The 23256-nt window shown below is 35.9% G+C and overlaps 1 protein-coding gene and 1 long non-coding RNA gene across 8 annotated transcripts in view; one reads left to right on the top strand and one right to left on the bottom strand.

Moving 5' to 3' along the window:
• LOC133664856 (uncharacterized) overlaps positions 1-11484 on the bottom strand; it is a 29325-nt gene extending 17841 nt beyond the window's left edge. The window contains exons 1-4 of one of the 2 annotated variants that reach the window (XR_009828651.1): positions 11150-11484; positions 11001-11039; positions 9067-9242; positions 5979-6099 (exon numbers count right to left, since the gene is read on the bottom strand). This is a non-coding gene — a long non-coding RNA (uncharacterized LOC133664856). The remainder of the gene's footprint in view (positions 1-5978; positions 6100-9066; positions 9243-11000; positions 11040-11149) is intronic. The other variant, XR_009828650.1, reaches the window with a different exon arrangement.
• The window catches only part of LOC133664854 (target of Nesh-SH3-like), a 55646-nt gene extending 33767 nt beyond the window's left edge, over positions 1-21879 (top strand). For 2 of the 6 annotated variants that reach the window (XM_062069820.1, XM_062069819.1), the window contains 9 exons: positions 191-280; positions 1227-1439; positions 5689-5797; positions 7931-8010; positions 18091-18120; positions 18202-18360; positions 18435-18557; positions 20938-21038; positions 21096-21874. In XM_062069820.1, the coding sequence (XP_061925804.1) occupies positions 191-280; positions 1227-1439; positions 5689-5797; positions 7931-8010; positions 18091-18120; positions 18202-18360; positions 18435-18557; positions 20938-21038; positions 21096-21110 (920 nt within the window). In that variant the 3' untranslated portion in view covers positions 21111-21874. Of the gene's footprint in view, positions 1-190; positions 281-1226; positions 1440-5688; positions 5798-7930; positions 8011-18090; positions 18121-18201; positions 18361-18434; positions 18558-20937; positions 21039-21095 lie in introns of all 6 variants that reach the window. The other 4 variants (XM_062069816.1, XM_062069815.1, XM_062069817.1 and 1 more) reach the window with 4 other exon arrangements.
• The last annotated feature ends 1377 nt before the right edge of the window (positions 21880-23256 follow it).

Genomic DNA, 23256 nt, shown 5'->3' with positions numbered 1-23256 from the left:
AAGGAACTCTGAGTTTTGTGTTTGTAGAAAAGTGCAGATTTAAAGCCGTAGTGAATGCTGCAGCAGGTGTTGGGCTGACTAGTTGTTGACGCGGGCCAGGACTATTAAAAAATACAATCCTGACAGAGCATCCTGCCAGGGACTATTGCTGGCACACACCACACACAACTAACTCTTCTACCTTTTACAGGCAGCCGTTTTGACATCAATGAAAACTCCTCCATATTTAGGCCCCTGCCCGCGTCAGATGTGGACTTTATGGGCAAGAAGCGTTACGTGGGTAAGACAAACTATCTCAGTACATGGGCTCTGTTCACCCTTTGTTCCCTTTCCAAGCCTCATGTAAACACACTAAATGACACTTAAATGCTACTTAGATGCAGTCCGCACCCGAATTAACTGGCAATCGAACAAATTGGTTTTGTCCCTTAGTGGCAAAATAGTGATGCAACTATAAGTAGCATGTAATTGGTGACTTTTATCTTGAAGACATACCAAAAGTATGCCAAATATGGAAATTCCCCGCCAAATTATCATAAACAATTTGCAGCTGTTACAGTGTGTACTATCATGGAGGTTCAAATGGGACAAAATCAAATAAATGCATCTTTAAATAATTACCTAAATGCGTTGTTAATTAAATCATTAAATACATAATAATTAAATAATAAAACAATAATTAAACTGTGAAATAACTAATTAAATCATGAATAAAATCAATAATTAATTACACGATTATATAATAAAAAGTAATTTTACAATAAATAATAATAGTAATAATAAAAACATTTATGTATTCAATCCCGATTATAAATAATTAATGACATTAATGTAATTATTCGAATACTTATTTATTTTATTTTGTCCAATTTGGCCCTCCATGTACGTACTATTCCCTACCTTTTTTTGTTGTTCTTAAAAGTTAACAAAAACAATTGTGATGGGTAGATTGACAGCAAAACATTGATACTACCGATACTGGCGTCGATTCTCATATTACCATATTGAGGTGTCATGATCTAGTTTTAGCTATGCTATCTTGATAGGAAATATAATTGTTAAGAGTTACATAGTCTTAATGAAAATAGAACTCACCCAGTGACTATAAGATAAGGAACTGAACCAGGGATCAGGGAGAAAGTACTATACAGACATGAAAGTAATATAGTGTAGTCCACTTGTTGTTTACATTGTTGACAGTATACTCCTACTGTACACCTCCACAGCTCCCCATGTTGTCTACAAAACAGACAAGAAGCCAGACGAGCCGTGCTCCATCACTTCTTCCCTGACTTACTTCCCCGACGAGGAGGAAGGCGGTGATCAGAATGTGACGGCACCACCCCGCATACCGCCCTCCAACCTCACCGTGGTCACCGTTGAGGGGTGTCCTTCTTTTGTCATCCTCGACTGGCAGAAGTCCGACAACGAAACCAGAGGTACGGCGAGACTACATTGCATTAGGATGAGATACTTTTTTTTTTAAACAATTTGTTTATGAATAATGATATTAATAGATGTACATTTTTCAAAATTTTATATTTTATTTTGATTTTTTTAGATTAATGGATCTACATGATTATAATGTAATGTTACGCATTATTTGAAGTTATTATATAAGTAGTAGGGCTGGGCGATTATATGATTGTGATCATTGATCGCGATTAATTCGAGTTCGATCACAGTGATCAGCTGTTCACATATTTCCTCAATCAAACATGGCGGAAATGTCTGTTAGAAGTTACCGCAGTAGTAAACAGTAAGGAAGCAACGATGCTCGGTATAATCCTGCACGGAACAATCCGCCTTTATTGACCGTGATCCTGTGTGTGTCTGTGAATATGTGTGCATATACGTTTGTGTGTGTTTTTGTAAAACGGTTTGTGTCAGTGTGTGTGCGCCTTTAGTTTCACTATCTGCTGCCTGCAGTTTACCAGTAATCCTGCCCTAAATGGGGACTTGCAGGCACTCACATTAGTGTTTATTAGTTCCGACTAGGAGAATAAACACACCCACTAATTTAATCAGAAAAAGTCATTTTTATATCTAAATATTTTTCAATCAGACTTTTTGTTTATGTGTCTGCAAAGATTAAACTCCTCCGATATAACATGTAATAAACAACTCTGCATACTTTGTGTTCAAATAATTTTTGAGTTTGTGACTACAAAAATATTTTGTTCCTGAAATAATCGTTAAACTTGTTTTATTTGTTGGTACACATTATTTTACAGTATCTCAGATTTAAAATGCACTTTAATGTAATTGTATTCAAAATATGCTACAGTATTTGAGTTTTAAAAAACTCCACAATCTTGGTCACCGTTTGCCAAAGCACTGGTGAGAAGCACTGATGTATACAAGTAACTAAAGAGTACAAATAATAATTTACCATTTGAAAGTGATCTGGGGCCGTACTTATCAAGCTTCTTAGAATTACTCCTAAGAAGTCTGCTAAGAGTTGACTTAAGAGTAAATAAATTATTCACTGAAAGCTGCACTTAAAAGTTAGTTATCAAGCGTCTTACTCACACTTTCAGCGAAGTGTAGGACTGAATCTTAAGTGTCACACTCAGAGCTGAATTACGACATTACTATGTGCCGTAAACGGAATTTTAGGTGACGTCATTTCTGTGTCCATAGAAATGACCAATCACGGAAGGGAATCCGTTGTCTAAGAATAAAGAAATATCTTGGAAATATTTAAGTGGACAATGGGAGTGTATATTTGGACAATAAACTACAAAATAATACAAAACAAACTAGTCCCCGCCGGCACTCACGCTACCGCTCCCTCTCTTCTATCGCCCACACACTCACTGACGTCACTCACCTCACGGCCACACACATACGCTACTGTCATAACATTTTCTTTCCAATTCATTAATTAGGCAACTAATTTGAAACTGGTGTGGGTGGCTCTATATATACTAGCCCACTGCAGACACATGCAGAAATCAACAAGGAATCGAAAAATATTAAATCTGTGACAAAAATAATATCCGCTCTGTCTAAACGATACCGTTTGATCAGCTGCTCGTCATCAAAAAAAACAAAAACATTGTTCCGTTCCCTGAACGTTCGCGCACGTCTCTCTCGCCTCAGTGCCATCCCCTGCTGGCAACTCCTAACCACTTAAGACACCTCTGAAGGTCTCTTAAATATCGTGGAGAGTAGGAGTGATTCTTAGACTTAAGAACGTTGATAAAAAGCTTTTATTCTTAAGTTTGAGAGTAGGACTAAATTTCGCAAATTCTCAGGACTTAAGTGTAAAATGGCACTCTAAGAAGCTTGATAAGTACGGCCCCTGATGTTTAGTCAATGCTCACTTGAAGTAAAAGTATTGTAGTATTCAGTACACCACTGATACTTTGTTTACTGCAGAATGCACTTTTGAATGACAAGCAAAATAACAAAAGAACTTTGAGAGGAAAAAAACGTTTTTCTTAACTCCCACAAAATGTACCGAAAAAGAAGCAAAACCGTGGCCCTAAAACCAGGTGCGGACCAAAGCGTGGGTTACCTGTACCTTTGCACCTCTAGTAAGCATAATTATAGATATGAATAACATGACAGTTGTTAGCTGTGAGCACATATCCTCGATCAAACATGGCGGAAATATATTTTACAAGATACTGCAGTAATAAACAGTGGTGATGAAACGGTACTCGCTATAATCCTGCACGGCAGAATATGACTTTTATTTTTTTCATTGTGATATTAATCGAGTTAGGATGATATGAAAAAATTAATCGTGATAATTTTTTCTGCCATATCGCCCAGTACATATTTCAATACTATAAATATGTTTTTTATATATTTCATATATTATTTGAATTATGATATCATATGATGTACACGTTTCATAATTTGATATTTGTAAAAATGTTTGATTAATATATGTACAGATTTATAAAGTAGTTATTTATTATTTTTCAATTATTATATTAATATATGTAAACATTCAATATTTAATACTTATTTTATTTTGATTATATTAATGTACATATTTCAATACTAAAATATATTTCTATATATTTAATATTTAATTTTAATAGTTATATCATAACACGTACATATTTCATAATTTGATATTTTTATTTAGAATTTTTTGAACAACAAATGTGCATGTTCATAATTAAATATATGTTATTTAAAATTATTATAAACATTTATGTATTTGATTTACATTTTTTATGTTAGGTGTACGTATCTCACAATTTGATATTTTATTTTGAATTACTATAATAATAGATGTACATGTTTAATAATCTAATATTCATTTGATTCATAATGTGTGTACATACATATTCCATCATTTTATGTTATTAGTTTTTTAATCACTACTATGATCACACAAATGTATTTTATATTAAATGTTTATGTTAATAATATATACCGTAATTTCCGGACTATAAGCCGCACCTGACTATAAGCCGCACCAGCTAAATTTAGGGGAAAATACAGATTGCTCCATATATAAGCCGCACCCGACTATAAGCCGCAGGGTTTTGATGTGTAATTACCGTAGTATATAGGGGTTCCTGCTACCACGGAGGGGATTTTCGGGACAGAGATGACTGTTTGGGAACGCAAAGCGTCCCATTAATTAACAATAAATCTTTCAATCATTCAATCAAACTTTCACATCTTTGACATGGCGAACAGCATTCGTGCAGAGTACAAATAATACAACGTTGCAAAGTAATACAAAGTGCTCGCCTGTACGTTATCAAAATAACCAGCCTACCGGTATATGAAAAGTCAGTCTTTAATCATTGTGTCATCGTCTTCCTCCTGCGTACTAAAACCACCGAAATCCTCTTCGTCGGTGTCGGAGAAGAACACGCCGTAAATAAGCCGCACCCTTGTATAAGCCGCAGGGACCAGAACGAGGGGAAAAAGTAGCGGCTTATAGTCCGGAAATTACGGTAGATGCACAGATTTAATGATTAAATGTAACCTATATTTTTTATTATATGAATAGTGCAGTGGTTCTTAAAATTGTTGGAGGTACCGAACCCCACCAGTTTCATATGCACATTTACCGAACCCTTCTTTAGTGAAAAATAAAATGTTTTTTTTCTCAAATTCAACACACAGTTATGTTTTTTTTACTGGTGCACAAAATGAACCGTGCATGAACATCATCTTATTCAAAGAACAAAAGCAACACAGTGCATGAACTCACAACAAATCACACACCTGCGAATCAGATGGAAAATTAGAGGGAACATTATTTGGGGGTATCCATGATACGGCGATAGGGAGAAGTTTGTATTTACATGATGAGTCGGGTGTGTCTTGACCTCTGAGGCGGAGGCTACGCCAAACCCCTGAAGCCGACTCACCGAACTCCTAGGGTTCGATCGAACCCAGGTTAAGAACCACTGGAATAGTGTAAATATTTAATAACATAAAACTACTTATTATATAATTATTTAATTGCACTTTCATCTTGAGTTGCTATTAATTTTATCTCATGTCAAGCAGTGCTTGAGGTCACATTTTAACATTCATTAAAGTAAAAAAAATGAGTTAACCACTTTAACAACATTTATACGTATAAAAGTTTTGTCACAATTTCACACCATGGCAAACTACTTTAACAACAATAATGTTATATTGTTGATATAATGTATATCGTAATTAATAACAATAATGATTCTACCATATTTCTCTGATCAGAGTATGAAGTTGTGTCCACTGCCAAAGGACCCAATGGAGAGGAAGTGTCCATATTGACGACGACAAACCAAACGCACACAGCGGTGGAGAATTTAAAACCAGAGAGCAGGTGTGTGTGTGTGACAATGTGTTGAATATTGTAATCATATCATATCATAAATCATCTGGACAGCCTAAAATGGCTGTGTGTTGTTGTTATTCTTGCATTGCGAGGTGGTAGTAACAGGCTTAGTTTACGAATTTCGGATTGATTTTAAACCCAAGATTTTACAAATCTGGTGGATAATTACCTGATAATAACTGCTTACTTTCTGCTGTAACAGGCTTCCATCTAGACCAGGGGTCCCCAAATTTTTTTGCATTACGGACCGGTTCCCTTGAGGGCATTATTTTCAGGGACCGGCTTTCCACCTGTGCCAGATAATTACAGCAAAAATAAGGGCATGAAAAATACAACTCACAATAACGCTGAATTAGAGGGAGCCCTGGGCTTGTTTCTTTGCAATGAGATGCAGATGGAAATCAGCCTTTGGCTAAAATCTGTCACATTTATATTTTATATGTTCATTAATGTGCATTGTATCATGTCACAAAGTAATAACAAATATAACAAATGGCAACTTCCTATGAGGAGTTTTATTGTACATCTATAAACAAGCTTAGTGGTGTGTTTAGTGGGACAGGCAAAAGTTAAGTCGGAAAAATAAAATTGTTTATAAATTATTTAATGTTTTTCTGCGGCCCGGGAGCAAATGCGTCATGGACCGGTACCAATCCTCGGACCGGTGATTGGGGACCGCTGATCTAGACTTTTTAAACTTTACTAAGCACTTATTTATTCTGTTGTTCCAAGCTAGTTGAACACACAATGCATGTTTGTGTGTATTTGTATTAACAAAAACCGCAGTCATTTTAAGCATATCATTTATTTTTATTAACGGAAAATAAAATTAGTAATTTTAAGCATGTATTTTATTCTTATAAACGAAAAATAGAACTAGTAATTTTAAGCAGGTCATGTATTTTTATTAGCAAAAAATAAAACTAGTCATTTTAAGCATGTCATGTATTTTATGAACGGAAAATAGAACAAGTCATTTTAAGCAGGTAATGTATTTAACAAATAATAAAACAAGTCATTGTAAGCATGTAATTTATTTTTATTAACGAAAAATAAAACTTGTCATTTTAGGCAGATCATGTATTTTTATTACCAAAAAAAAAACTACCTGTCATTTTAAGCATCTAATTTATTTTTTATTAACGAACAAAAAACTAGTCATTTTTAAGCAGGTCGTGTATATTTTAACAAACATAAAAGTAGTTATTTTAAGCATGTCATTTATTTTTATTAACAAAAAATAAAACTTGTCATTTGTCACTTTACCAAAAACGTATTTTTCTTCTGTTTTTTCAAGCAGGTTTAGCGGCTTGCTTAGCAATTAGCTTGTATGCTCGCTTGCTTTTCCTCTGTTTGTACTATGTTTTGCCACATCCTATAAATGAGCATCAAGAATAAGAATCAACATTTACAAATTTGGACAGTTCCGGGATAATCGGAATGTAAGCCTTGGTTCAAGATAGAGCACGATATGCTGCTTGTCTGCCATGCTTCAGAAATATAGGCAGTACTGTTTTATTTTTTTTATGTCATTTTAGTTACACAATGGCAAATAAATACCATAAGAACGTATGTGCATTAAGCCCCTTGTTGGTTTAATTGCAGTGTTTTGTGCCGTGTTATTCCTCCCCTTCATGTTTAAACATTCATCCATCACCATGATGGATCACACATGTTTTATCTGAAGGAAGTATGTGTCAAAGTTGCCAGCGCTGATGAACAAATACCTCTTCCCACACAAGTCTTATGTACACTAGTACAAGAAAAAATTGTTTGCTTTACGATAGAAAATGCTAGTTGGGGGGTTCACTGCACACAAAAATAGCAAAAGAGAAACAAAAACCAGAAGGATGGAGTGGGTGGAAGGGGTTTTTCATTTTGCATCTGGAGTTTTAGAAAGCACCAGAAATGATCCCACTGGGCTGTTTTTTGTTAATGTCTCAGCATTGCCAGAATATCTTTAAACGCAGCACGTGGAATAACCATCAGCTGATTCTGAATGCAGAAGGTGTAGTCACAGCGACTCACATTCGCTCAACTATTTTTCAGATGGCAAAATGTGCATAAAAGCTGGGTTTATCCCTTGGATTGATTGGATGGTGTCTGCCTGCCTTGTTTCAGTTACGAATTCAAAGTCACACCGAAGAACGAGCTGGGAACAGGACCATCCAGTGATGCAGTGTCGTTTAACACGGAGTCAGGCAAGTTTTGCACAGTGAACCATACTAAGATAAACTTAATCATTGGATATAATCTGTTTTAGGTGAATACTCTTCATCAGATAATTGGGAATATAATAATGCATTTTCAGCAAATGAGAATGCACTCATTACTTGAAGAAGAACCACAATTTAAAGCCATTAGTGCTGTATAACACAAAGAAAGCATAAGACTATAGACATATAACATTACTAACATTTTGACTTTATTGTTATTGGGACTGTATGACCACACTTATTATTATCACGGTAGTGTTGAACGTGCTCAAAAAGTACTTATACATACTGAAGTTTTTTTTCCTTTAATAAAGATGAATAGACAATATACTGGCAGAAACATTAAATATTGTTCTGGTTTCCATTTGGGTGTTTAAATATATTATATGTAAACATGTTTGTTTTTTATTCATTTTAATTTGTAAATATTTTAGAGTTAATAAACAATGACGTCTCTTGTATTTATGTTAGCATTTAAAGGGGAACTGCACTTTTTTATTTTGCCTATTGTTCACAATCATTATGAGAGACAAGAAGACAAAAGTTGTTTTGTTCGCATTCTAACATATAAAAATCGACTTGTTCTGAGTGGGTAGCAATGCAGCTAATGGGAGCAATCAATTCTTCCGTTAAATCACTTTAAAAATGAATTAAAAAAACGTCAACAATACTTAATTTACGTTCTGTAACCTGTTTAATAACCAAACTGTAGCAACATTGTTATTGTAAGAGCGAACACAGAGGAATTATTTTTCTAGCATACTAACACATCGACTACGGTTTTAGCTGTAAAATCTAACTACGGCAAGAGATAAGCTAGTTTCTACGTCAGCACGAAACACGTTTGAGTTTGTAATGCACAACACTGAGATAGAACATCAATCTACACTGAGTGAAAAACATAAACAATCATATTACAGTATCTGTAAAGTATTAGCCCACATTTCATGTTTTGTTTGTACATAGCTAGCCAGAAAGCGTATGTACTGTAGTGTACAGTGATGTGCTGCATGTATCATGATCAATAGTATAGTGACTTACTCGATGGACAGTTGTCCGTTTGGTAAAGCATGCCTGGGGACGTTTCCAGTTGATTTGGGTAAGCAATCCATTATTCGCAATAGCTTGGCTCAAAGTTCCAGATTTGCAGCGTGACCATGTCGCACTCTCTGGCTTCCGTCTGCTCCAACGTTTCAGCTTCTTCTTCCTGCTTGGTTCTAAAAGAAGTAGTTAATTATCTGTATATTTAGTTTCAGAAAGATAAGGGTGTGAATCCTCATTTGTTGAAAAATAGTCTTCTTCGTTGTCCATTACCAAGTCTGCCATGATTAGAAAACACACTTGCGTTTGATTCCGGGAGTAGGAACATATATGTTGCAGGAAGTCAGAAGTGCGCTGCTATGGAAATGTAAATAAATGCGCAAAAGATTTTTTATTTTATTTTTTATTTTTTTCTCATAAAGAAATACAATCATGTGTGCTTACGGACTGTGTCCCTGCAGACTGTTTTGATCTATATTGATATATAATGTATATATTGTGTTTTTTATGTTGATTTAATTAAAAAAAAAAAATATATATATATATCATACTTGCCAACCTTGAGACCTCCGATACCGGGAGGTGGGGGGTGGGGTCGCGCGGTCGGGGTGGTGTGGAGCGGGGGCGTGGTTGGGGGCGTGGTTAATAGGGGAGTATATTTACAGCTAGAATTCACCAACTCAAGTATTTCATATATATATATATATATATATATATATATATATATATGAAATACTTGACTTTCAGTGAATTCTAGCTATATATATATATGTATATATATTTATTTTATTATACATATAAATAAAATAAATACTTGAATTTCAGTGTTCCGGGGGCTATCCAGTAGATGGCAGTATTGTCCTGTTTAACTTCTCCTCCGTTCATGACTCGGCCACCGTGTTCAATGGAGATGTCTGTTTTACAAAATGTACAGGCAACATAATTACATACCCCTTCCCCTTCGAACTGTCCTGGATGAACTGAAATTCTTGTTTCCATTCGTTTTGGAACTTGCAAGCGTATTTCTTCATCTTGCTCGTCGACGGCATCGCCATGTCTGTAACTTCCTCGTTCTTCTGCTTCTTCTCCTTGTTGTGTGCGCAGTTGTGCACTCTACTCTCTAAAAGCCGTAGATGTTATGATGTCATTGGGCAGGCAAGCTGTTTATATTGTGGGAAAGCGGACGTGAGAACAGGCTGTCCCCACTCAGGTCCGCATTGAGCTGGAGGGGGCGTGGCCTCCAGCTCCGGCTGAATACCGGGAGTTTGTCGGGAGAAAATTTCTGCCGGGAGGTTATCGGGAGAGGCGCTGAATACCGGGAGTCTCCCGCTAAAAACGGGAGGGTTGGCAAGTATGATATATATATATATATATATATATATATATATATATATATATATATATATATATATATATATATATATATATATATATATATACATACATACATACATACATACATACATACATATATATATACATATATATATATATATATATATATATATATATATATATTTATTTTTTTTTATTTTTTTTTTTATTCCTTGCGCGGCCCGGTACCAATCGGTCCGCGGACCGGTACCGGGCACGGCCCGGTGGTTGGGGACCACTGTTCTCTATCATCTTTAAAATCCTAAAAAAAAAAAGACATGTGTGTTCTTGTCTCTCATAATGATTGTGAACGATAGGCAAAATTCCAAAAAAGTGCAATTCCCCTTTAAGCTAGCTAGTCAGCCCTTAGTTGGCTGGCTTGTTTCTCCAACTGAAAGGATCTCTGAGTTTATGAATCACGGTTTTATGATAATTAACTTAAAACGGTAATACTAAACGTCAAGAGTTTTACCACAGTTTATCATTGATACAGTTTGTCATTACACCTCTACACAAGACAAAAAATTAACAAATTAAGTACATTAAAGTTGGTGTCGTACCTGCAAGGTAACGTTTAGGACGAATTTATCCTCACGTACCTGCAAACAGCAACAACAGACTTCAGAACGTTCGCATTTTGACGTTAATATTTGAATTAACATCACATTATCTTAAAAATTTAAATAAACAAAGACAATGATCAGCTTACCTTACAATGGTTTGCCGCAGATATTAATAGGGCCGGTAGAAACACATTTTCCAGACGACGTAGTCATGGACATACAATGTAGACGCCGCATTGAGCGCTAAATCACACGTCGACTTTTCACAGTTATGCCCAAAAAACTATTTTATTTGGTTATAATAACATCGTTTTATGAACATAATTTGCTGACGTGAAACCAAGCTCTAAATAACGAAGAAACAAGACATAACATAGTTTATATAACAAGTCTAATGACTTAAGGGCGATTGATTAATTCCAAAAGGTGTTCGGAATTTAACACTTCCGGGTAACAGGCCAATCAGAACAAATTACGTCGGGTGACAACTGCTGCACGCAGAAGTCAGCAGCATAGACATCTTATAAGTAGACGCAGCATTGGCTGCTATGACACGAGAAATTCGGCCGCCATCTTGAAGTGGTGATGAGGAGCCGACGAGCAGCCTAACCTGACAGTTGACAGGTAGAAAACAAAGATGCCGGGCTGGTGTTCAGCGTTTTTCTGCTCAAATGAGCGGACTGTTGAAAATAGGAATCAGGGGATTACTTTTCACAAGTAAGATTTACCATTAACGGTTGTATTTTGTGAAAAGAATATTACCACAGAGTTGAGAAGCAGCAAAGATCTTCAATAGTACTGAAATCGTAGCCGCTAGCAAACAAGAGTGTGACCATAATAGAATTGCTTGTCAATGAAATTAATTACATGTAAAAATATCATTCTTGAAAAACATAAAGTTGACATAAATGATGAAGATAAATATTGTAAAAGCCAACAGGGGTAAAATAGGCTGACCATATTCTGAAATCCCAAAAAGAGGACACATATATGCGTGCCAAGACGGGCAGCATGCCAAGGCCGGGACTAGGTGAACATTTGCCAATGATACTCGAACTTGCTTTATAAATAATATATTTATTTAAATAAAGCATTTTTTCTCCTCTGTTGACAGCAGTGTTGGCGCTAGGAATTTCAAAATGGGGTCCCAAGGACCCCATCAAGTCATAAAAATGGGGTCCCACAGTACATTTTTGGGGTCCCACTTTTTTGTAAGCGTTTTGAAAACAAATGACAAATGTATGCATTATCCTGTTATATCTCACATTCTATATTGTGTTTTGGAAAAAGGTTGTCATAAACGTTACTTAATTCATTAAAAAAGATAATACAAAAGAAAACAAATGTGTATACATATGTAAATGTCTTCAGTTATAAACATTCATTCACTTTCTTCTTTCCTTCATAGATCTAAACTTTACCGCTGCTGGTAGTTTTTTCTATGTTTTTATTTAATAAGTTGTAGGTGTATTTATTTCAGTATAAAAGTGTAAAAAGTGTTTTGCTTGGGTCATGAAATGATGATAATGGTGTGCCAGGGCATACATACATTTTATATTTAGCGCTTAAATCTCTGGAGTCTACATCAACTTCACATCTATTCCTCATTTCAAAATGTTTTAGTTTTTTTTATGTTGTCTTTTTTGTTTGTTTGTTTTCTGCCCTTTTTTGTCAAACAAAACTATGTTTTTTATGGCAAACACACAAAATATGCAAAATCTTCCACCAAAAATATTTTTCAAAGTGGAATACTTGATGTGAAGTAATCGGAACCTTTGATAGGTCAATAATTCATAATAACATTGATTTTGATTCAATATTATGTTTTGAGCAATGACCGTTTGAAAGAAAAGAAAAAAAAAGCTTTGCTTTATTAGTCAACATTGCAACTTTTTCTAAATTACATTTCACCTTTAAGCTTTTTTATTTCACTTTTGTTATGTTTTTGTTTATTTTAATAGTATTTTTAGAATGTGCCGTGGGCCTTTAAAACATTAGCTGTGGGCCACAAATGGTAAAAAAAATTATAATCTGCGTCCTTTCTGATTTTAATGCGTTAAAAAGACACAAAAAGTACATTAACGCCAACACTGCTTGACAGTATAACAAAATAAGTCACACTTATATTCTGTAACATTCACAGTTTTGGAAAAAAAAGTGCAGAGGTAGAAATATTCAAAATAACCTCTTGTATATAATGTAAACATAAATAATGCCTCAAAACAAGTTAATTAAATTTAAACAAAAAACAGCAGACGAGCTCTCGCCCTGCACGGCTGTTTTGTGCTTTGTAGTGTCGATATGGGCTTGTAGATCGTTGGCCCCTTTATTTGCCACAGATACATATGTTGTTGCTTTGCACACAGTGCATTCTGCTTTCCATGTGTCACGGCCAGGACGAAAACACAAATACTTTTCCCGCAAATCATCCGTGAAGTTGCATTTACATTTCGGCATTTCTTGTTTTCATGTCTGTCTCTCCACTCACTAGCTCTCTCGCTCTGTGTCTCTGCCCCTCCCTCACGAATGTGGCTACGTGCGCGCACCTTCATTTTTTTTTTTAACCCCTTCTTAACTTAACCCTGGACGTACATTGAAAATACACGCAACCCTAATTCAAAATGCCGGACATTTGAGGCATTTAAGAAGCCCCGCCCGGACACCCCGGACACCCCCGCAAAAGAGGACATGTCCGGGGAAAAGAGGACGTATGGTCAGCCTAGGTAAAAGTTAGGGCCACAGTCCAGATTGTGTAGGGGGGGTAATATGTGTTAGCTAACTAGACAATCAGATGGACAGTGGCTATACAGTATTATACAAGTCTAAATTTAGTCATACATATAAAAAAATCACTGTAAACATTATCATTTAAGGGAATAATGTAATACACAATATCAATACAAAGTGTCAAGACAGAATAAACTCTCTGCTGCTGAAGCAACAGAGATACAGTCTATAGGTCCCTACGATATATAGATATCTAATGTATTCATACATTGTTTATGTAGGATATACACATGTATATATAACCTAATCATATTGTTTCTTGAATTTAAAAATAGCTGACCGTTTTTCCCCCTTCTCTGGGATTATATTCCCAGTTTTGATCTGGGACGTCTGGTCACTTAATTATAGCATATAAGAATATTCTATTACTGTTAAGCAAACTATGAATAATAAAACACGCCAAAACATGTGTCCTTTATCATAGCTACACGTATGACGAAAAACCGCGTGAAAATCAGTGGTATTCAGTGAGGTAAAATGAATTAAATGCGCTGACAGTTCATTGCTCCTGCCAAATGAATTGCACTGAGTGGAGCGGATCACCACCCCAAGATGGCGGCCCCGCGTCTCGTCAGCGCCAGTAGGCAGTAGCGGTCGATGCTGTGTCTAATTATAAGATGTCTAAGGTCAGCATCATTTATTTTTGTAAATATTGTAGCGGCTGGCTAGGGGGTGTTAGCCAATGACTTTGGCTGGGGGGCGGGACTTCCGGGGAGAGATAGGGAAGTGCCGTTGTTGATAGAAAGTAAGGATTCCAGTATTGCCGGGAAAAGAGGGAGACACACATTGGAGTTGTTGTGTGGTTGAATTGCATCTCGTACAATAAAGACAAGACAAACAAATAAGTCGTATGAGCCTACATTCCTGGATTATTACAATATTAAAACGAGACAGGCAGTGTGTGTTGTTATCTATAAACAACTGAAGGTGGACCACCCCTTAGAGCAGGGGTCACCAACGCGGTGCCCGCGGGCACCAGGTCGCCCGTAAGGACCAGATGAGTCGCCCGCGGGCCTGTTCTAAAAAAAAAAAAAAAAAAAATTTTTTTTTTTTTTTTTTTTAAATTAAATCTACATAGAAAAAACACAAGATACACTTTCAATCAGTGCATCAACCCAAACAACCTCCCCCATGCACACTCATCCACACCCACTCACACAAAATGGGTTATTTCTTTCTGCTACCAATATTCTGGTTCCCACAACATAGACAACACATCTGCAAGGGACACAGTCCCTGAAGCACACATGATTGTATAGGCTGCTGGTCCACTAACATTTTCATTAATTACTATTTTTTATGTAGTTATTTTTATATTGTTTTACTTTCTTTTTTTTCCAAGAAAATGTTTTTTATTTATTTATCTTATTTTATTTTATTTTTTAAAAAAGGGCCTTATCTTCAACAGACCAGGTTGTCAATGAAATTAGATTTGTTTAAAGGGTTTTTTAAACCAGGCCCAGTCCAGATAATGTCCAAGTCGAACTCAGCAACACACACCTTCATTCATGTACACAGAAAAAATTAGGGAACACAACAGATTGCATATAATTTATAAACAAAATTACATTTTCAAAATAAGCATTTATGTACAGTCCAGATTATGTCCAGGTCACTCAAATTAGGGAACACAACAACAGATATCATATAATCTATAAACATAATTATACTTTCAAAATAAGCCTTAGAGGACTTCTCATCTTTTTTTTAATGTTTTTTGGCATCATTATCGTTTTCAACCATGTAACTTTCTAAAATTAGAAAATACTGAATAAATGTTTTAAAGAAAGTAACACTAAGTGAATATCTGTTTTTGGCCTTAAAAATAAACATTTTACCGAGTACTATAATTAAATTGACTAAATCATGATTGTCAATGAACTCTCCTAAAATAACAGAAACCACATTAAGCTTCATAAACACACCAATCCTTAAACACATTTTTTCAACTTCCACCCAAAACAAAGACACAATATGACAATACCAAAACAAATGCAGGGTGGATTCAGGCTCCTGACAACAAAATCGGCAATCATCTGACTCTGTCATATTCCATAATTTTAACATTTTCCCTGTGGGTAAGAAGTTATAAATAATTTTAATTTGAAAATAACGATTTTGCACATCGATAGTGGTTTTATAAATTAGTTTGAATATGGCATCCCATGGCAACGGGCAGTCAAAAAAGTCCTCCCATTTTCCATTTGTGTTGTATGAGGCAGCCTTCAAAGATTTCTTTATTAAATAAAAATTATATATTTTTCTATTTATTTTAGTTCCTTTTTGCCAACTAGAATTTCTTATTAGAGGTTTACAAACTAATAATTTAGTAGTTCCATAATTAATTATTTGTTTCCATCTTTTCCCAATTACTCCAGTTAGTTGATAAAATGAAAAGCTTGAGCAAGCATCACCATACATAGCTCTAAATTCATCATACTTCATAATTTTACCATTCTCATTGATAATATCATTGACAAAAATGATTCCTCTTTCAAACATATTTTTCCAAAAGGAAGGCTTTCCATCTATTACAATATTATAGTTCATCCATATTAACTGCTGCAAAATATCGTCTCTTTTTTCTGGCACATAAAATTAAAAACACCACTATGAGTGGATTGTTTCCTTTATGAACCCCGCCATGTTTCCCAGCAGACTCTCTGGGAGGGGATCACTTGTAAAAAAGGATACAATTTCTTTTGATACAGTACATGTTTTTTGTCCAACAGGACATTTGTGTACCACTCAATGTTTAAATACATCTTTGGAACAATTGATGCTTTTAAAGACAGACACATAGCTTCAAGGTTGAGAAGTTTCAGGCCCCCATATTCATACTCTTTGTACAAAACCTTTCTTTTAATCTTTTCTGGTTTGCCGTTCCAGACAAAATCGAAGACCCTCCGCTCATAAATCTTAAAAAAGTTTTGTGATGGAGCTGGTAATGACAAAAACTAATAAATAAATTGAGGAATAATTAACGAGTTGGCAATAGACATTTTACCATACAAGGTTAGGGATTTCCCTTTCCATAATTGCATAATTTTGTCCAGCTTTCTTAGTCGATTATCATAATTTACTGAGCCTAGATCTTCCAGATTTTCTGGGACAACAACACCAAGTATGTTAACTGGTCCATCTGTCCACAAAACAGGCACTTTGCATTCCATTCGAAAGGACGTTCCCTTTAGATTTCTGATCCTTAACATTTTACATTTATCATAATTAAACTTAAGGCCAGATTGCTGTGAAAATATGTCCAAAAGATTAAGAAGGTTCCGCAAACAATGAGGAAAAATCTTATCTTTGTGAATCAGCCTTTTCTGACATGAACTTCATCAAGAACAAACACAGAACACACCTCACTGATGCACATCTGCAAGACTCACTCAGAGTTGCAGTGTCAAGTTACACACCAGAGTACAACACACTAGTTAACAGCATGCAATGCCAGGCTTCCCACTAACTGACAAAAAAACAGATAACAGATTTGGTGTCCAGTTCAAAGTGTGACATGATTTAAAAATTTGAGAGTTTACTTTTGTATTTTACATGAGTTATTATTTGTACAAACATGGTGCAAAGTAATTCATGATTTGTTAAAAAAAATGTTAGTGGCTAGCTAGTTAAAATGGGATACTGTGATTTCACAAGACTGTCTTAGAAGTGATCATTTGAAAATGTTCAATTTGAAAAATGTGCACTTAGAGAAAATATAAAAATAAAGTGTTGCATATTGATATTTATCTGTTTCTATATATATTTATTGTGAGAAATCATTAAGATGATCAGTGTTTCCACAAATATAAATATCATTAATTATTAATAATAACAGAGTTAAAGGTAAATTGAGCAAATTGGCTACTTCTGGCAATTTATTTAAGTGTGTATCCAACTGGTAGCCCTTCGCATTAATCAGTACCCAAGAAGTAGCCCTTGGTTTCAAAAAGGTTGGTGACCCCTGCCTTAGAGACTACTACTCTATATACAATGAATTTGTGGAGCATATTTTGTGTTTACTCTTACTGCAGGAACTCAAAATCAATTAATTTTGCTTGTAAAAATAAGTTAAACTAATGTAATTTATGTCAATCAGACAATGAACTCTAAGGAAGTATGATTGAAATACACTTGCAGATTCAGTGATTGTACCACATTAAACTAATCACTACATTCATAAAATAAAATACCACTGTTCATACACTTTCATTTAATTTTTACAAAATATGGATCTTTACATAAATGTATTATTTTTGTAAATATATTATTAACCGATAATGTTTCTTTGTACATGCAGCGGACCCACGAGTGAGTGAAAACGTTTCAGGTAAATAGTGTTCCTTTTTTTGTTGCATAAAACATGTTCACATAATTACTTTATTAACAATGTCATTGTTTGTTTTTACAGGAAAGGATGCAATCTGGACACAGTTCCCGTTTAAATCAGACGCCCACTCGGAATGCAACGGGAAGCAATATGTGAAGAGGACTTGGTACCGAAAATTTGTGGGCATCCAGCTGTGCAACTCCCTGAGATATAAGATTTACCTTAGCGACTCCCTCAATGGTAAATAATGCAGCGCTGATCTGAAACGACTATTTTGAACAAAGGACACCAAAAAAACGTATTGTCTTTTGCAGGGAAGTTCTACAACATTGGTGATCAAACGGGTTACGGCGAGGACCACTGCCAGTTCGTGGACTCCTTCCTGGATGGACGGACCGGAACGCAGATGTTTGCAGACCAGTTACCATCCAGGCCAGGTAATTAAGTCGCCTGATGCTATGGAGATGACCACTTCTCACAACCAAAATCGAAACTAAACCGCTCCACTTGCTAGTTAGTAAGGATAACAGCCACCTGCAGTCGCGAACAAAAGTTTACATTCACTTGTTAAAGAACTTAAGTTTATTTTTTTGTGATAGATTGATTGGAACACATACTTGTTGGTCACAAAAAACATTCTTGAAGTTTGGTTATTTTATGAATGTATTATGGGTCTACTGAAAATGTGACCAAATCTGCTGGGTCAAAAGTATACATACAGCAATGTTAATATTTTGTTACATGTCCTCTGGCAAGTTTCACTGCAATAAGGCGCTTTTGGTAGCCATCCACAAGCTTCTGGTAAGCTTCTGGTTGAATTTTTGACCACTCCTCTTGACAAAATTAGTGCAGTTCAGCTAAATGTGTTGGTTTTTTGACATAGACTTGTTTCTTCAGCATAGTCCAAACTTTTAAGTCAGGACTTTGAGAATGTCATTCTAAAACCTTAATTCTAGTCTGATTTAGCCATTCCTTTACCACTTTTGACGTGTGTTTGGGGTCATTGTCCTGTTGGAACACACAACTGCGCCCAAGACCCAACCTCCGGGCTGATGATTTTAGGTTGTCTTGAAGGATTTGGAGGTAAACCTCCTTTTTCATTGTCCCATTTAAAGCACCAATTCCATTGGCAGCAAAACAGGCCCAGAGCAAAATACTACCACCACCATGCTTAACGGTAGGAATTGGTGTTCCTGGGATTAAAGGCCTCACCTTTTCACCTCCAAACATATTGCTGGGTACTGTGGCCAAACAGCTCAATTTTTGTTTCATCTGACATCATATGGACAAAGATAAGACCTTCTGGAGTAAAGTTCTGTGGTCTAAAGAAACAAAAATTTAGCTGTTTGGCCACAATATTCAGCAATATGTTTGGAGGAGAAAAGGTGAGGCCTTTAATCCCTTTAATTCCAGGACTTTCCAGAATTCCTGGTTTTCCAAAGACCTATTTTCACCCTTTTTTCTGGCGACTACTCCTTCCACAATCAATTCTCTTAATCAGGACAAAAAACCAAGTTATTTTTGAACTGGAAAAATTCCCAGTTTTCCCGAAATTCCAGGAATTCCGTAATACCACTTCTCAATTAAAAATGTTACTACTTCAACATTTCTCGACCGATTTGAAAAATTCCAACACGGACCATTCACAACATTCAAATTTTTTAGCCTTTTCAAAAAAATTCCCGCTTTTCCATGAAATTTCCATTGAAATTAATGGGACATTTTTCAAAGTTCCACAACTCCAACGTTTTTTCTCCGATTCAAACCGTTTCAACTCCAAAATATTCAGCCTGTTCAGGAATTGTGTGCTCCCTTTCAACAATTATAACACATAAATAATCCCGGATTTCCTAGAATTCCCAGTTTTCAGGGACAGTTTTCAAACTTCCACAACTCCCACATTTTTCAACCGATTCAAACCATTCCACCTTCAACACATTAAACTCATTGTGGAAATTCAAACAACCATTTTTCCACGGTCAACAAATTTCCAGGAATTCCTGTTTTTTTTCTAAGCCTATTCCCAACCTTTTTTTAGTGCGATGAGTCCTTTCACATTTTTCAACCCATTTCAACCCACTGTCAAAACATTCCTCTTAGTCAGGACAAAAAACCAAGTTGGTTTAAGAACTTGAAAAATTCCCGGTTTTCCTGAAATTCCGTAATACCATCTCTCAATTAAAAAAGTGTTCTACTTCAACGTTTCTTTACCAATCTCAACGATTCCAACACCAACCAATTCAGCTCATTCTCCTAATCATTTATTTAAAAATCTCTCTTTTCCCCAAATTTCCAAATTTCCAGGAAGTTCACATTGAAATGAATGGGACATTTTTCCAAGTTGTAAAATTCCCACATTTTTCAACCTATTCAAACCATTCCATCATAAACACATTCCACTCATCCTGGACATTCAAACTAACACTTACCCAAGTTCCAAACCAAATTCAGTTATTCCTGGAAATTCAAACTCAACATTTAAACCAATCAAATTATTCTTACATTCATACTACATTCTGTCAGCATTTCAGTTCAACTTCAACATTGGAGCATTCACATGCAATTCCTTCCGGAATTGCCTCATGTATTTGATCAATGTTTATCAATAATAACCATCAATTAATTAATCGCTCCTCCTGACAGTTGTTTAGTGATTGTAGAAACAAAATAATCCACAAAGTCAGGAAATTTGCCGTAATACAGAAATGTATGATGGTGCATAATAATTGGTAAATAGAGAGGATCTATTCTTCCTGATTTACCATCGTGCGAATACTGGATAGCCTTCAGTACTTATTCCATCGGTTTCCTACGCAGGCTTCTTCCGGGCGTTGAGACAAGAGCCGGTCAGCTTCGGTGAGATCGGCGGAAAGTCGCACGTGACTTACGTGGGCTGGTACGAATGCGGCACACCCATCATCGGCGGAAAGTCGCACGTGACTTACGTGGGCTGGTACGAATGCGGCACACCCATCCCCGGCAAGTGGTAAGCCCCAACCTCCTCAAGGCCCTTCAAGGAACGAGCTCCCAAGAAGTTTTCCGGAAGAAGAGTGCGGAAAAAAGTCTGACCTGTTGGGGAGTTTGGCCCTCTTTTTTGCGCTAAATACCGTAGACACTGTCGACTTGATGATGGTGTCTATCAGGTACGAATGGCTTCAGGAAACAAAACCCTGATTGTTGTATAAAGTGCCGATGAACGAGTGACCAAACAATGTAAAATATGTTGGGAAGCTGGCTCCCAAAATGTTTGTATGATACTATTTATCAAGAGATTGTTACAAGATAAAATGTGTGCTTGTACTTTCCAGAGTATAAATACTCAACAGTACTTGCATGGCTACACACACACACACTTTGGTCATTTGTATGCAGACACGGCGCCACTCATATAGTGAGTGTACATTTGGACGATGTAAGTAAGATAAGTACATGCAAGACTGACACAAGTCTGCCATTGCTGAGGAATTGCTAGCAGTTGCACAGTAATACACATTTGTTTGTTTATATATATATATATATATATATATATATATATATATATATATATATATATATATATATATATATATATATATATATGGTGTTACATAGTTTGTCTACCTGGGATCACAGATATGTTTGAACAATGTTGAGTTTGAAGGATGATTGAAATGCTAACACGCCAACTTGTTTTTTGTTGCTGTCGAAAATGAGATTGTAGAAAATGTTAAATTGACCATGAAATAAGAAATGTGTTCAAACATTTTTGAAAACTGTACATAAACTGTCCTGTTACTTCTTGAAAATACTTTTTTGTTGCAACATGTAAACTGTTTTCAGCATTAAATCTTGTTTTGATACAAAAACAATACTCATTTCTGTTTTATTTCTGTTTTGTTTTTTTGGACGTTAGCGCAAGCAATCTGCTAAATTAACTTACTTACAGTAGCACCAATGACATAGCAGAAAAGATGGTGGCAAAAGCAATTGGCTAATTCCGCTTAGTACAGGGGTCACCAAAATCCGGTTCGCGGGAAGTCCCAAGTTAAAATAAAAAAAATAAAAAATAAAATATTTATATATATATATATATATATATATATATATATATATATATATATATATATATATATATATATATATATATATTTTAATTATTATTTTTAAAAATCTGTCCTTTCTAATCCATTTTCTACCGCTTGTTACTATCAGTGTCTCCTAGCCGCTCAGGCAAATCATAAAGTCTAAAAATGCTTTTTTCCCATCGATACCGTGACATCATCGCGCTTGGAATATACATACAGTATATATTTATACATATATATAGCCCAGCCCCCGGCCATATATTTTTTTAACCCAATGCGGCCCCCGAGTCAAAAAGGTTGGGGACCCCTGGCTTAGTACATAGTATTTAGATTGGATGCTAGCTTGGCATTTATGGCACTATAAATTGGTTAACTTAACTTATAAAATACGTGGCATATTTTTATGTTGGTACGAGTAATCGGCTAACTTAACTAAGCACAAAAACTGGAGCAGAGTAGATGATTCTACTTGCAATCGGCCAACTTAGCTTAGCCCAAGGATCGACTGTTCGCACAAGCAACTAACTTAACTTTTCACAAAATAAATATATTAAATGTTAGCACAAGCAACTAACTTATTTTTGGCAGAAAGAGCACAGCAGTGTAGTAGTGGGCATGAACTTGAGTAGTTTAGCACATACTTGCCAACCCTCCCGGTTTTAGCGGGAGACTTCCGGTATTCAGCGCCTCTCCCGATAACCTCCCAGCAGAAATTTTCTCCCGACAAACTCCCGGTATTCAGCCGGAGCTGGAGGCCACGCCCCCTCCAGCTCAATGCAGACCTGAGTGGGGACAGCCTGTTCTCACGTCCGCTTTCCCACAATATAAACAGCTTACCTGCCCAATGACGTCCAAACATCTACGGCTTTTAGAGAGTAGAGTGCACAACTGCGCACACAACAAGGAGACGAAGCAGAAGAACGAGGAAGTTACAGACACGGCGACGCCGTTGACGAGCAAGATGAAGAAATACGCTTGCAAGTTCCAAAACGAATGGAAACAAGAATTTCAGTTCATCCAGGACAGTTCGAAGGGGAAGGGGTATGTTGCCTGTACATTTTGTAGAACAGAC

Source organism: Entelurus aequoreus, linkage group LG14 (assembly GCF_033978785.1).
Source record: "Entelurus aequoreus isolate RoL-2023_Sb linkage group LG14, RoL_Eaeq_v1.1, whole genome shotgun sequence".
Lineage (NCBI taxonomy): Eukaryota > Metazoa > Chordata > Actinopteri > Syngnathiformes > Syngnathidae > Entelurus > Entelurus aequoreus.
This window is presented reverse-complemented; position numbering and strand designations above follow the sequence as displayed.